Here is a 13,869-nt window from a genome sequence, read left to right on the forward strand (position 1 = left end):
CTCTCCGTCATACGGGGTGACAAATCCCAGTCTCGGTTCGTGCCAACCCAACAGATACTTTTGGAGATACCTGTAGTGCACCTTTATAGCCACCCAGTTACGTTGTGACGTTTGATACACCTAAAGCATTCCTACGGTATCCGGGAGTTGCACAATCTCATGGTCTAAGGAAATGATACTTGACATTAGAAAAGCTCTAGCAAAAGAACTACACGATCTTGTGCTATGCTTAGGATTGGATCTTTTCCATCACATCATTCTCCTAATGATGTGATCCCGTTATCAACGACATCCAATGTCCATGGTCAGGAAACCACAATCATCTATTGATCAACGAGCTAGTCAAGTAGAGGCTTACTAGGGACATGTTGTGGTCTATGTATTCACACATGTATTATGGTTTCCTATTAATACAATTATAGCATGAACAATAGACAATTATCATGAACAAGGAAATATAATAATAACCACTTTATTATTGCCTCTAGGGCATATTTCCAACAATATAATAGCATGGAACAATAAAAAATTATAGATACGTTGGAGACGTATCATGCACCAGCCCCTGGTGGCTGGTGTGTTTCCCCTCTTGGCCCATTAGGCCCATATCTTTTGCCGGGGGTGCCCGGAACCCCTTCCGGTGACCCGATATGTATCTAGTACCCTTCGGAACACTTCCGGTGTCCGAATACTATCGTCCTATATATCAATCTTTACCTCTCGACCATTTAGAGACTCCTTGTCATGTCCGTGATCTCATCCGGGACTCCGAAGAACATTCGGTCACCAAATCACATAACTCATATAATGCAATATCGTTATCGAACGTTAGCATGCGGACCCTACGGGTTCGAGATCTATGTAGACATGACCGAGGCACCTCTCCGGTCAATAACCAATAGCGGAACCTGGATGCCCATATTGGCTCCTACATATTCTACGAAGATCTTTATCGGTCGAACCGTTATGACAACATACGTTATTCCCTTTGTCTGTCGGTATGTTACTTGCCCGAGATTCGATCATCGGTATCTTCATACCTAGTTCAATCTCGTTACCGGCAAGTCTCTTTACTCGTTCCGTAGTACATCACCTCATGACTAAATCCTTAGTCGTTTGCTTGCAAGCTTATGATGTGTATTACCGAGAGGGCCCAGAGATACCTCTTCGATAGTCGGAGTGACAAATCCTAATCTCGATCTATGACAACTCAACAAACACCTTCGGAGATAACTGTAGAGCATCTTTATAATCACCCAGTTACGCTGTGACGTTTGATAGCACATAAGGCATTCCTATGGTATCCGGGAGTTGCATAATCTCATAGTCGAAGGAATATGTATTTGACATGAAGAAAGCAATAGCAATAAAATTGGACGATCATAATGCTAAGCTAACGGATGGGTCTTGTCCATCACATCATTCTCCTAATGATGTGATCTTGTTATCAAATGATAACTCATGTCCATGGTTAGGAAACCTTAACCATCTTTGATCAACGAACTAGTCAAGTAGAGGCTCACTAGGGACACGGTATTTGTTGTATTCACACATGTATTTAGGTTTTCGATCAATACAATTATAGCCTGAATATTAAACCTTTATAATGAATAAGAAAATATAAAATAACAACTTTATTATTGCCTCTAGGGCATATTTCCTTCGGTCTCCCACTTGCACTAGAGTCAATAATCTAGTTCACATCAGCATGTGATTTAACACCCACAGTTCACATCGTCATGTGACCAACACCCAAAGAGTTTACTAGAGTCCATAATCTAGTTCACATCGCCATGTGATTAACACCCAAAGAGTACTAAGGTGTGATCATGTTTTGCTTGTGGGAGAGGTTTAGTCAACGGGTCTGCCACATTCAGATCCGTGTGTATTTTACAAATTTCTATGTCTACAATGCTCTGCATGGAGCTACTCTAGCTAATTGCTCCCACGTTCAATATGTATCCAGATTGAGACTTAGAGTCATCTAGATTAGTGTCAGAGCTTGCATCGACGTAACTCTTTACGACGAACTCTTTATCACTTCCATAACTGAGAAATATTTCCTTAGTCCTCTTTAAGGCACCTAAGGATAATTTTGCCGCTGTCCAGTGGTCCACTCCTACATCACTCTTGTACCCTCTTTGCTAGATAAGTGGCAAGACACACATCAGGTGTGGTACACAGCATGACATATCGTATAGAACCTATGGCTGAGGCATAGGGAATGACTTTCATTCTTTCTCTATCTTCTGCCGTGGTCGGGCTTTGAGTCTTACTCAACTTCACACCTTGTAATACAGGCAGGAACCCCTTCTTGGACTGAACCATTTTGGACTTCTTCAAATCTTATCAAGGTATGTGTTTTGTGAAAGTTCTATTAAGCGTCTTGAACTATCCCTATAGAGCTTGATTCTCAATATGCAAGTAGCTTCACCGAGGTCTTTCATTGAAAAATTCTTATCCAAGTATCGTTTTATTCTATCCAGAAATTCTATATCATTTTCAATCCATAATATGTCATCCACATATAATATCAAAAATGCTACAGAGCTATCACTCACTTTCTTGTAAATACAGGCTTCACCGTAAGTCTGTATAAAATCATATGTTGTGATCACCTCATCAAAGCGTATATTCCAACTCCGAGATGCTTGCACCAATCCATAGATGGATCGCTGGAGCTTGCACACTTTGTCAGCACCTTTAGGATCGACAAAAACTTCTGGTTGCATCATATACAACTCTTCTTTAAGTTATCCATTAAGGAATGCAGTTTTAACGTCCAGTTGTCAGATTTCATAATCATAAAATGTGGCAATTGTTAACATGATTCGGACAGACTTAAGCATCGCTACGGGTGAGAAAGTCTCATCGTAGTCAACTCCTTGAACTTGTCGAAAAACTTTTGCGACAAGTCGAGTTTTGTAGATACTGACATTACTATTAGTGTCAGTCTTCTTCTTGAAGATCCATTTATTCTCAGTGGTTTGCCGATCATCGGGCAAGTCCACCAAAGTCCACACTTTGTTCTTATACACGGAATCTGGGCTCATCATAGCTTCTTCATATTTCATAGGTTCGCCATGGTCTAGTAACATGACTTCCATGACAGGATTACCGTACCACGACAGGATCCCCTCTTGATCCGCCCTCCCCACGAAGCCGCCGGAGCAACGCTGAAGCGTCGGGAAAGACGAAGACCGAAGGGCGATCTCGCGCCGTTGGTCCCTCCAGACCATGGGGCTGCAGCTTAGATCCCCGTCGTCCCCATCACCGACGGCGTCGTACGTAATCTTTAAAATGGGAGATATTTTCACTTCCCGGCCTCTTCACCAACCAGGAATGCATACAACCATTTTAGTATGAGTACCAAGATAAACATGGCCCTCAAAAATTTTAAAATGAGTATCAAGATATTTTTTGATGAGAGGTTCCACCGGACACCAAGCTTTATCCTCAATAAACGGGGGAAAACCCCTGTGCATCACTTGTCAATTCTAAGATTTAAACTCGGGTCGCTAGGCTGCACAACCGCATGCCCAACCACTGAGCCAAGGCTCTCTTTGCATCAATCAGAACAGAGATGAAGCTAGAGAATTTTATTTCGTACAATAGTGTCTCCATTGTCAAAGATACACACACCTAACAAAAACAAGGTAGTTCAAGTACTTGCCCAACAATTGACCCATGGAGTCCCCTCCCCCCCCCCTCGCCTCTCAACTAGAGTGGCCATCAGAGGCCAAGAAAAACGACGATGATTGAAATGATGTATACACCCGCGTCGGCTAGGGTTTTCTTGTGGGCCTGCACTTCTCAAGGCAAGCTGTTGAGAAAATTTGAGATCGTTTTAACACAACCGCTCTATTCTTTTTCAGATTTTCTTTTTAACTAACCCTTTTTTAGAGGGTGGGAGAGTTTAGGGGCTCTTTGATTCGTAGGATTGCAAAAACACAGGAATAGGAAAAATGTAGGATTGAATGGCATGTCCATTGAATCCCCATAGGATTTGAGGTTTTTTTATTATGTCATGAAGAAAGCAAATGATTTCTTTCAAGAGGTTGGAGTGGATGCTAGAATTCCTGTGAAATGTAGTAGAAAAAAATCCTTAGAAAAAAAATCCTGCAAGATTCAATCTTACGAATCAAACGGTCAACATAGAAAAAAATTCGAAGAATTCTAATCCTTTAAGAATCCTATGAAGATCCTTTGAATCAAAGAGACCCATAGATTGAGAAATTGATCGACTAATCATCAGCTTCTAGATGAAATCTACCGGAGCCCTTGAGGCCCAAACGTCGAGTAGCCACCACCGTCCCTAAAAAAACAGCCGAAGGATCTAAAAGATCAGCCGAACAGGATAAACATTTCTCTCGAAAAAAAAAGGTGAACAGGATAACAGAAATAAGCGCCGAGTACATCGCGCATGAGCCCGGCCCGCTACGCTTTTTTTTTCACCCTTCCTCTATTAAAACCTAAAACCACCGGCCGCCAACGCCACTTCCAATCACCGCCGCCGCCGCCTCCTCCACCCGCTCCTCCGCCTGAACCCTAGCCATGGCGTGGCGCGGCGCTGCGTCCCGCACCGTCCTCGCCGCGGTCCGCCGCCCGGCACCCTCCGCCGCGCTCGGCGGCCTCCGCGCCCCTCCTCCCTTCGCGGCCCCGCGCCGCCGAATCCCTTCCCCCTTCGCCCCCTCCCACTCCACCTCCCCGCTCGGGGCCGCACGGTAAGTCAACCCGATGCCCAATTAGGCATTCGCACTGCGCTGAGATGGCGATCTGATGTCCTCATGATGTTGTTGTGCGCGCGCGCGCGTGTGTGTGTGCAGGCCCCTGGCGGCCATGATGGGGTCGCCGCTGACGGCGGCGGTGGTGCTAGGGCGGATGACGGCGCACCCGTCTGCCAGCGCCCGGGCCTGCTGCGAGCTCTCCCAGGGTACCCTCTTTTTCTGCCGTACTTGTCAGGATCGCTAATCTAATCGAAGTTAGTGTCGTGATCCCATTTTCAAGATTTTAATCTATCTAGGTAGATGGTGAATTGTGTACTTTGTTACTAGTGTCGACTTCTGCGCTAGTTTTTGTGAGTTGCCTAGCAATATGTTGAAGGTGGTCATTTCTCTCGGGGTCATAGATCCAACTTGTTTTCTGTCTGGAAATGGATGGGTGTGTTTTCAGTGAGGCCAAGTTAATTGGTTCTGTAACTCTAGTAGGATCAATACTTGAAACAGCATGAACAAAAACTGCATTTTCTGTAGAATGGGCTAATATTGCAATGGTGAAAATCGAAGCAATATAAGGGGGTTATATGCAATGCATGCTTATTTTCTACTTCTGTAAGTGACACCAAAATTGATGTAAGGAGATTAAAATTGGGATTTGATAGGAAATGGGGACGATGGTTGATGTTGGAGGCTGGCCAGCATGACGGGGACTTTATCTTCTAGAATGATGTAGGTCCCCTCCTCTTCCCAGTTCTGTATTTCTTTTGCGACTAGTAATTTAACAAACTGCAAGATAGTAATTGCATTGAAAAAGTAAAAAAGCAAGAACATAGGTAACTGTTGAGTGTTGGCTTTGTAGAATCGTATTACACTGTTGTCTCAAATGTTCAAAATGTCTTCTCCTTTTTAGCCCATTTATCTCTTCCCAGTTAGCCCTTTGTTGCTATACCTTCTCTTCCTAATGCTAAGAGCACACATGCTTCACTGTTAGTTAGTTTTTACAAATTTGAATAGCTATATTGTGCACTTCAATATTGAAACTTCAATTGATTGAGGATATGTATGGTTGGGCTTTCTTAGGGAATGGAAAAGATGGGTGATGCGGGAGAGGCAAGGGTAGAGCATAGCTAAGGTGCTGATTTTGAACATGCACTCTTTTGGCGATGTTGTTTTTTAATCATCATCATTTGAATGGAAGCTTGATGAGGTTTCATGGTATGGGTAGTAAAACAATTAATGTGGTCTAGTTAATTCTCATAATCACAGAGTTTAGGAATTAAATTTGGCACATTGAACACATTACAGATCATACAGTACTCCCAGTCTTTGCAAGAAATGAACTATGTAACCAAAGACGCGTTGTATGTGATGTGTGCTGATTATCCAGCTGGACCCTTTTTCTACCGGAAATGTCTAGAATTGAATTATGTAGGCTGAAATAATGTTAAATATGTGAATTCCATAGCAGCAGGGCAGTAGCATACATTTTCCATAACAACTGCTCTTTGTAGGGTTTGGTACCTTTCTTACAAATTTTGCCGTTGAAATTTTCATTGCATTTAGCAAATTATTCAAGCTTAGTGTTATTATTTTTGCAGGTACTTGAATTTGCCGTGTTGATTCACCATCCTTTTTAAAGAGGATACAAATCTTGGATTCGTCTTTTGGAAAGCTATTCTGGGGCCGTCCTTTTAATCCTTGAGTTATTAGAAGAATGTCTCCAACAAAATAGCTTCTCTCCAAATTACTAGCCTAGACTGAAAATAATCTTCCTGTCATGTGACATGGTTTATGTCATGGATTTAGCTTCTACTTTTGTAGCGAAATACCTTTGTGTTGCCTGCTAAGAGGATTTGGTGGCACATTTTATATGATTTCTTAGATTGGAAGGTATCTCTGTTCCACGAGCAACAACTGTGGTCACACTGTCATTTTAGTTTCCAGTTGAGCAATGATGCTTGAGATGTGTGTGTCTGATTTCCAATCCTTCCTGTCTTCTGAAATGCTATGTTTCTATCTCTAAAATGTAGTCTGACTTAGTAATGTCAAAATTGCTCGTTGATGGTATCACGTGTGGAGGTGGGTGACGGCCTTGACGAACTGCACCCAGCCAGCCAACCTGAGGCTCAGGCTTTGCCGCAGCTAGCGGATATAAGATCTCCTATAATCAAGTTATCATGTTATTTTCTTAGCAAGTTAATCACCCAAAGTAGGTAGTCTTACAGCTGTCAAAAAAAGTTGTTTGGGCTAAGTTGTTAGCTACAGATTCGGTTCCCAGTTTGTTAGCGGGTTGTTTCCCAATTGTTAACGTGCTATTATTAGCTATAAAGATTTCTTTTTTGAACTTCGGCGACCTTTATTACATAATGATCATATCAGTTACAAGGGAAGGTATTAAGAAATCAGGGGGGTGCTCACGCCAGACACCAGTACGCTTCCCTCTATAACTAGCACCGGCTAGCCAATGCTTCCCTCTATAACCAGCACTGGCTAGCCAATGCGCTGCCGCATTACTCTCCCTAGCACAGTGAGTGATCGTCGCCCTGCCGAAAGAACTCAACAACTTACGGCAATCATCAGTCAACACCGCAGCCGATGCGCGGTACAAAAATTCAGTTTTTCAGTGGCTTGTTTCCCAAGTGTTAGCCAGCAATAATGGTTCAGTTAGTGCTTTGTTTCCAAGTATTGGCCGGCTATAAAGATTCAACAGTGGTTTGTTTCTCATGTGCTAGCCGGCTATAATTCAGTTTGTTAGCGTGGTGTTTACAAATAAAAGCCTGGTCACCTTGATGAACAAGGCAAGGCAAACAAGAGATCCGTCTGCTTGCTCACCCCCTGTTCACTCCTCGTCGCTGTTACCCCAGCCGAGAGCCATTCTTGGCGCCACGGCCGGCGCCAAGCCCAAGCCACGACCAATCATCCATCCTCCAATATGGTGAGCCGGGCAGTGGAGGTCAGGGAACATTCACAATGCTCATACCTGGCTCCATTGGAAACATACTACCACACTAAGAAGTGCTTTAGGTTACAAAAGTGGTCCACTTGCATCATACACCGCAAGCTACTTCCATACTACTAGTTCAGTTCTCCCTGGCAAATGTACACATACTGAACCGCAGGCACAGAGGAGGATGCTGGAACTTAGCCCAGTAGAACAAACTTGTCGTCCACCTTCCGAAGGACGTGAACGGTCATCGTCGCCTTCCTCGCGCCTTTCATCAGCTCGAAGACGCACACGTAGCCCTCGCGCAGCCTATTGTCACGAACAAACTTGCTCCAGCGCCGGCAGTTGAAGCCTCGGGTGACACTCCCGTGGTAGTACTTCAGATACCATTTCTCTTTTCTGTTTGGCCTGAGAAGCAGCATCTCATGTGATCTCCCCTCGAGATGATCAGCTGCAAATTTGCTTGGGACGATCTGCAGGCAGAGCATTATCAGGTTCAGTATTGATTAGATACCACAAGTTCAGCAGCATCATGGATAGTCTTAACTGCAATCTTGAATATATCAGTAAGAAAATCACTATATTTTAAGGTACCATTTCTTAGATTATATATTCAGGAACCTAGGAAACAAAAAGACATCATCTAGGGAAAGGAAAACAAAAAGATGACTATATGAAAGTTCTGCCCAAAATCCCAATCTAACAGAGAGAACTGCTGTTTCCCCATACAAAGCAAGCATTTTGTTTTGGGTTCCATTATCAGCTAAAATTGGAACAAGTATCCAGCGGTTTTCAGCAAAAACAAAACAAAAGCAGAAGTTCTATGTATGTACTTTTCATCCTAATAGCAAAAAAAATTAAACTAACCAGGAAGTTGTTCGTGCGGCGAACATGAGTCTTCTGCAGGACAGCCACATACACAGGGTTGCCTAATTGAATTGATGCCAGCCCGAATATTTCCTCTCGATCATCTTCACTCAGGCAATTTGCAAACCTTGAGTAGTAGTAGTAGTCGGATTCAGTGTGGTGGTTATCACTTTCCTCTTCTTCCTCTACTGCCTCATTCTTAAGAAAACAGTTGTTGTTCTTTGGAGATTCAGTCTCTTTCCCTGTGGAAAATGCGCATTATGTTCACCAAAGTATTTATGTCAAAATGATCAAGTACAACACAGTCACTCTTGATTATATATGGTTTTAGGCTTATGCATTAGCTGACAGCATCAATGCCACACAAGAGCAAGCTGTGAGGAGATGCTGCAAACTTGTATTGACTTTGCTTACTTGGTTTCTTTGAAGTAGAGGCCTTGTGAGTAGACCGAACCAGCTGAGATAGTGGCATGCTAGTATCATTTGAATCACTCAAAATGCAGTGCTCTTCACCGTGTTGACACACAATGTTATCAAACTGTTTGCGCATGTTGGTACCCTTTTTACTGGCAAAGAAACATGAAACCTTCTCGCAGCCACCTGCGTCAAAGATGAGTACATCAAAGGAGCCATTGCCACTGCATTTGAAGAACAAGAGGTCATTCTCCTGCAGTTCGTGAGCCCTGGCAAATTCCACCCATCCTGGCATGAAGAACAGCTCATCGGCAATCTTTTCGACACCAACGCGCCATTCCTCGCCGCTTGGTGCTTTGAGTGTGAATCCTCCATTGGTGATCTTCCCGATGAAATTGTTGGCAATCTTCTCTGGTATGCTCTGAGATGAACACAGTAATCAGGCATCTCATACAATTAGTTTTCCACAGTGGATGATAATGCAGCAAAAACTCCATTTAGATGACATGAAACGACTGTCATTCAGAAAGGGAAAAAATGTTCTTGAAAATAAAAAGGTAGCACTAGTATATATCCATAGTGGATACTCCACTTCATACTCACAATGCGCTGCTGAAAATCTCCTGTCATGAACTTGAAGAAGCTGATCTTGCTCACATCCTCCATGTGCTCCCAGTAGTAGTGCTCCTGCCACTCCCTGCACCTCCCACACCTTCCCTTCCCATCCACCATCAACTCACCTGCCACCACCATTGCAGATGTGCATGAAGCTTCGTCAGTTGCCAAGGCCCCAAATCCATGGATGCGATGCAAGGAAAGCAGAGTATGTGCGTACATCTGAATGCAGCTGACCCTGACCTGAGGAAGGAGGAGAGGAGGAGATGAGTTCTTGGCTTCTCCGACGAGGCTGTTGTAACTTTTCTCCTTGATGTTAACGATAAGAGGCTGCTTTGATGAGTGAGGGTGGGAGGAGTGGTTCCTAGTGAGTAAAATTTGACAGGTGTTACCACCGGGAGAGGTAAACTGGCAGACCTTGACACTGGCAAGTAGGGTCAGGGTTGGACACGTGTTAGTATGGTGAATAAAATTGATGCTCGGTGGAGAGAACAGTGATGCGTAAAAAAAGGGGAAGGAACTGAACTGAGTGAACACACAAGATGTGTGAACAGCCAGGCGGGTTCGGACCAATATTTTAGCGACTAGAGACAATAAGTTGCAAAGAAGTAAACATGAAACAATTCACACCACCTCTAAAAAACAATCCTTGTACTAATTCACTACACAGCTCACAGCTTCAAGTAGCCACATTTCTTCAGTGAACTGCCCAAAAGCCCGTACCCCATCCTCGGACCGGTTCGGTCGTTTGTTTCTTCGCAAATCGAAAATAAGTAGAAAGGAAGGCTTTGCGGGTGTCTGGATCGCTGCCAGTACGCGTTTGAAACCCTCTCTCGCGCCTTTTTCGTACGAAGCAGTTGCCGCGTACTTATGCCGGTCAGCGCCGCTTCGGAGCGCCAGTTAGCATTCAAGCAGCGCCCTGCCCATGCCACGTTCCGTGTACACGCTGCATTCAAAGTCACTCGTTTGTTCGCCTTTCTTTATTGAACATTTGTAGTTGCCGAGAAACCCACTTCAATTTCAACATGTGAACGCCACCCATCCATCCGCTTATCGGCCGGCATTACTCACCCCGCCGCTTGGCCTAGCCGACGCCCGCTATTTATACGTGGCTAGGCCCGGCAACAGCCGCATCACACCTCCCTCTCCTCTATGGACCACACCAGCATCATGGTCTTGAGCTCTAAACCCCTGTGGGACGGCCTCTCCGGCCGCTCGATGTCCGCCACCACATTTCAATCGCCGTCTGCTCAGGAGCTACCCTTATCTAACAATCAAGTAGCCATGCCATCACGCCGACGGATCAGGAGCTACCCTTATCTAACGCTGGAGCGTCAGCTGCAACTCCTTAAGCAGATACGGGCAAGGCGCGAAGCCTGGATCATCGTGGTGCTACCACTGAACACGGTGGATCTGGAAGAGGAGTTCGAGGAGGAGCAGGACGCAGAGAAGGAAGAGGACGTGGGAGACTCCAGTCGGAGGTGGAGGCGGAGGCCAACCGCCGTATCCTCCAGGCGAAGCAGGAAGCGGACGTTGATGAGATGCTTGCCTATATGGATGAGAAGGAGGAGCCGGAGCCCTCCTACGCGCCCGTCTACCTGGCGCCCGGCATGGAGATCTTGGACATCTCCGACGACGAAGAAGCCTAGTTTAGGCTAGTGTGATTTGCATAGTATGTAGATTTTTTCATGCTTTCTATGGATCTAAGGGATGAAATATGAGGTACTCGAATGCATAGCAGAAAATATGAGGTGTGACGGTTCACTATCCATGGACACGTCCGGTCATGACCGTGGTCGTTTGAGGGGCCGGATTTGGTGTCCACGGCTGTAGATGCTCTGATATGGTGAACCGGGCACTGGAAGTCAGTGAACATTCACAATGCTCACACCTGGTTCCATTGGAACCGTATCCACCAAGAAGTTAGCTTTAGGTGACAAACTGGTGCACTTGCATCATATGGCTGCATGGCACTGCAAGCTACTTCTGTGCTACTAGTTCAGTCCTCCGTGACACATTTACACACACTGAACCTCAGGCACATAAGAGGATGCTGGAACTTAGCCCAGTAGAACAAACTTGTCGTCCACCTTCCGAAGGACGTGGACCGTCATCGTCGCCTTCCTCGCGCCTTTCATCAGCTCGAAGATGCAGACGTAGCCCTCGCGCAGCATATTATCACGAACAAACTTGTTCCAGCGCCGGCTGTTGAAGCCTCGGGTGACCCTGCTGTGGTAGTACTTCAGACACCATTTCTCTTTCCTGTTTGGCCTGAGAAGCAGCATCTCATATGATCTCCCCTCAAGATGATCAGCTGCAAATTTGCTGGAGATGATCTGCGAATTACGGGAGGTGGTCATTAACTGGTTCACAAATTGCGGTAGTAGTTCAGAAGCAGCATGGAATTGGACTAGCTGTTGAAAATTGAAATGGTCTTAACTGCTGTCATTCTTGTAGTATATCACTATATGTTTAGGTACCTTTTTTTAGATTATATATTCAGGTACCTAGGAAACAGAAAGATGAAGTACATGAAAGCTTTTGCCTAGAAGCCCAATCTACAACAGAGAGAAGTTCTATATTTTTTCCCATACATAGTGGAAGCAAGTATCCTGCGGTTTTAAGCAAAAGCAAAACAAAGGTGGAAGTTCTATGTATGTACTTTTCAACCTAATAGCAGAATAATTAAACTAACCAGTAAGTTGTTTGCAGGGCGAACATGAGCCTTCTGCAGGACAACCACATATACAGGGTTGCCTGACTGAATTGATATCTGCCTGAATATTTCCTCTCGTTCATCTTCGCTCAGGCAATTGGCAATCCTTGAGTAGTAGTAGTTGTTGGATTCAGTGTGGTCGTCATCACTTTCCTCTTCTTGCTCCACCTCGTTCTTAAGATAATAGTTGCTGCTGTTTGGAGATCCATTCTCTTTCCCTGTGGAAAATTACACATTATGTCGAAAAAATGATGAAGTACAACACAGTCACTCTTGTTTATATATGGTTTCAGGCTTATGCATTAGCTGACCACATCAATGGTACATAAGTACAAGTTGCGAGGATGCACTGCAAACAGTTTGCCTAAAAGTAATACAAATTCATATATTTGATTGCAGTTCTGGCACCTGGCACCGCCACTGGCTGCAAACTTGTACTCCCTGCGACACTTATCTTGGGACGGAGGGAATATTAGTTTTACTTACTTGGTTTCTTTGAAGTGGAGGCCTTGTGAGTAGACCGAACCAGCTGCGATAGTGGCATGCTAGTATCGTCAGAATCACTCAAAATGCAGTGCTCTTGTCCGTGTTGACTCACAATGTTATCAAACTGTTTGCGCATATTGATACCCTTTTTATTGGCAAAGAAACATGAAACCTTCTCGCAGCCGCTCGCGTCAAAGATGAGTACATCAAAGGAACAATTGCCACTGCATTTGAAGAGCAGGAGCTCGTTCTCCTGCAGTTCGTGAGCCATGGCAAATTCCTCCCATCCTGGCATGAAGAACCGCTTATCGGCAATCTTTTCGACACCAACGCGCCATTCCTCACCGCTTGGTGCTTTGAGGGTGAATCCTCCATTGGCGATCTTCCCGATGAAATTGTTGGCAATCTTCTCCGGTATGCTCTGAGATGAACACATTAAACAGGCATCTCATATAATTAGTTTACCTCAAGTGGGAGTGCATGATAATAATGCAGTAAAAACTCCATTTAGACGACAGGAGAGGAAACTAACTAATGCAACAAACCAATCGATGACAGAAAGGGAAAAAATGTTCTTGAAAAAAAGTTACTACGTGTACATCCATGGTGCCGCTTCATACTTACAATGCGCTGCTGAAAATCTCCTGTCATGAGCTTGAAGAAGCTGATCTTGCTCACATCCTCCATGTGCTCCCAGTAGTAGTGCTCCTGCCACTCCCTGCACCTCCCACACCTTCCCTTCTCATCCACCATCATCTCACCTGCTACCACCATTGCAGACATGCATGAAGCTTCGTCAGTTGCCAAAACCCCAAATCCACATGAAGCTTCGTCAGTTGCCAAGGCCCCAAATCCATGGATGCAGTGCAAGGAAAGCAGAGTATGTGCTTACATGCAGGATGCAGCTGACCTGAGGAAGGAGGAGAAGAGGAGATGAGTTCTTGGCTTCTCCGACGAGGCTGTTGTAACTTTCCTCCTTGATGTTAACAAGAAGAGGCTAAATTTGACAGGTGTTACCACCGGGAGAGGGTAAAGTGGCAGACCTTGACACTGACATGTGGGGTCAGGGTGAGACACGTGTTGGTAAGGCGAGCTGAAGCTGGTGCTCG

The 13,869-nt window shown here is 44.8% G+C and overlaps 3 protein-coding genes across 12 annotated transcripts; 1 reads left to right on the forward strand and 2 right to left on the reverse strand.

The window, feature by feature from the left end:
* The first annotated feature begins 4,460 nt into the window (after positions 1–4,460).
* LOC125507952 (uncharacterized) lies at positions 4,461–6,702 on the forward strand. 6 transcript variants are annotated; one of them, XR_015604020.1, is made up of 5 exons: positions 4,461–4,724; positions 4,827–4,933; positions 5,381–5,447; positions 5,799–5,850; positions 6,317–6,702. XR_015604020.1 is itself a non-coding variant. In XM_048672493.2 (4 exons), exons 1-3 carry the CDS (start codon positions 4,555–4,557, stop codon positions 5,398–5,400), a joined length of 297 nt encoding a protein of 98 aa, XP_048528450.1. In that variant the 5' UTR covers positions 4,461–4,554; the 3' UTR covers positions 5,401–5,447; positions 6,317–6,702. The 6 variants fall into 6 exon arrangements, 4 of the variants coding, with proteins under 4 accessions (XP_048528450.1, XP_048528451.1, XP_048528449.1 ...); XR_015604019.1 differs by lacking the exon at positions 5,381–5,447 and having other exon boundaries at positions 4,827–4,981; XM_048672493.2 differs by lacking the exon at positions 5,799–5,850.
* Positions 6,703–7,692: 990 nt separating this feature from the next.
* LOC125507951 (B3 domain-containing protein Os12g0592300-like) lies at positions 7,693–9,927 on the reverse strand. Of its 3 annotated transcripts, none has more exons than XM_087525561.1 (5): positions 9,802–9,927; positions 9,547–9,683; positions 8,944–9,364; positions 8,530–8,771; positions 7,693–8,135 (listed from the first exon to the last, which is right to left on the reverse strand). In XM_087525561.1, the coding sequence occupies exons 2-5, from the start codon at positions 9,673–9,675 to the stop codon at positions 7,860–7,862; spliced, it is 1,068 nt and encodes a 355-aa protein (XP_087381687.1). In that variant the 5' UTR covers positions 9,676–9,683; positions 9,802–9,927; the 3' UTR covers positions 7,693–7,859. The 3 variants fall into 3 exon arrangements, with proteins under 3 accessions (XP_087381687.1, XP_087381686.1, XP_048528448.2); XM_087525560.1 differs by having other exon boundaries at positions 9,779–9,896; XM_048672491.2 differs by lacking the exon at positions 9,802–9,927 and having other exon boundaries at positions 9,547–9,711.
* A 1,506-nt stretch (positions 9,928–11,433) lies between these two features.
* Positions 11,434–13,759, reverse strand: LOC125506793 (B3 domain-containing protein Os12g0592300-like). Of its 3 annotated transcripts, none has more exons than XM_087522639.1 (5): positions 13,671–13,759; positions 13,385–13,521; positions 12,761–13,181; positions 12,254–12,492; positions 11,434–11,894 (listed from the first exon to the last, which is right to left on the reverse strand). In XM_087522639.1, exons 2-5 carry the CDS (start codon positions 13,514–13,516, stop codon positions 11,619–11,621), a joined length of 1,068 nt encoding a protein of 355 aa, XP_087378765.1. In that variant the 5' UTR covers positions 13,517–13,521; positions 13,671–13,759; the 3' UTR covers positions 11,434–11,618. The 3 variants fall into 3 exon arrangements, with proteins under 3 accessions (XP_087378765.1, XP_087378766.1, XP_087378764.1); XM_087522640.1 differs by having other exon boundaries at positions 13,653–13,733; XM_087522638.1 differs by lacking the exon at positions 13,671–13,759 and having other exon boundaries at positions 13,385–13,534.
* Positions 13,760–13,869: the final 110 nt, after the last annotated feature.

Source organism: Triticum urartu, chromosome 5A (genome assembly GCF_056163025.1).
Source record: "Triticum urartu cultivar PI428250 chromosome 5A, HENAU_Tu73, whole genome shotgun sequence".
Lineage (NCBI taxonomy): Eukaryota > Viridiplantae > Streptophyta > Magnoliopsida > Poales > Poaceae > Triticum > Triticum urartu.

Coding starts and splice junctions, on each gene's coding strand:
- LOC125506793 (XM_087522638.1), bottom strand. CDS start 13,534: ATGGTGGTAGCAGGTGAGATGATGGTGGATGAGAAGGGAAGGTGTGGG. Junction 13,182..13,384: donor GAGATTTTCAGCAGCGCATT/GTAAGTATGAAG, acceptor TGTTCATCTCAG/AGCATACCGGAGAAGATTGC. Junction 11,895..12,253: donor GCCCTGCAAACAACTTACTG/GTTAGTTTAATT, acceptor CGTAATTCGCAG/ATCATCTCCAGCAAATTTGC.
- LOC125507952 (XM_048672492.2), top strand. CDS start 4,555: ATGGCGTGGCGCGGCGCTGCGTCCCGCACCGTCCTCGCCGCGGTCCGC. Junction 4,725..4,826: donor TCCCCGCTCGGGGCCGCACG/GTAAGTCAACCC, acceptor GTGTGTGTGCAG/GCCCCTGGCGGCCATGATGG.
- LOC125507951 (XM_048672491.2), bottom strand. CDS start 9,696: ATGGTGGTGGCAGGTGAGTTGATGGTGGATGGGAAGGGAAGGTGTGGG. Junction 9,365..9,546: donor GAGATTTTCAGCAGCGCATT/GTGAGTATGAAG, acceptor TGTTCATCTCAG/AGCATACCAGAGAAGATTGC. Junction 8,136..8,529: donor GCCGCACGAACAACTTCCTG/GTTAGTTTAATT, acceptor CTCTGCCTGCAG/ATCGTCCCAAGCAAATTTGC.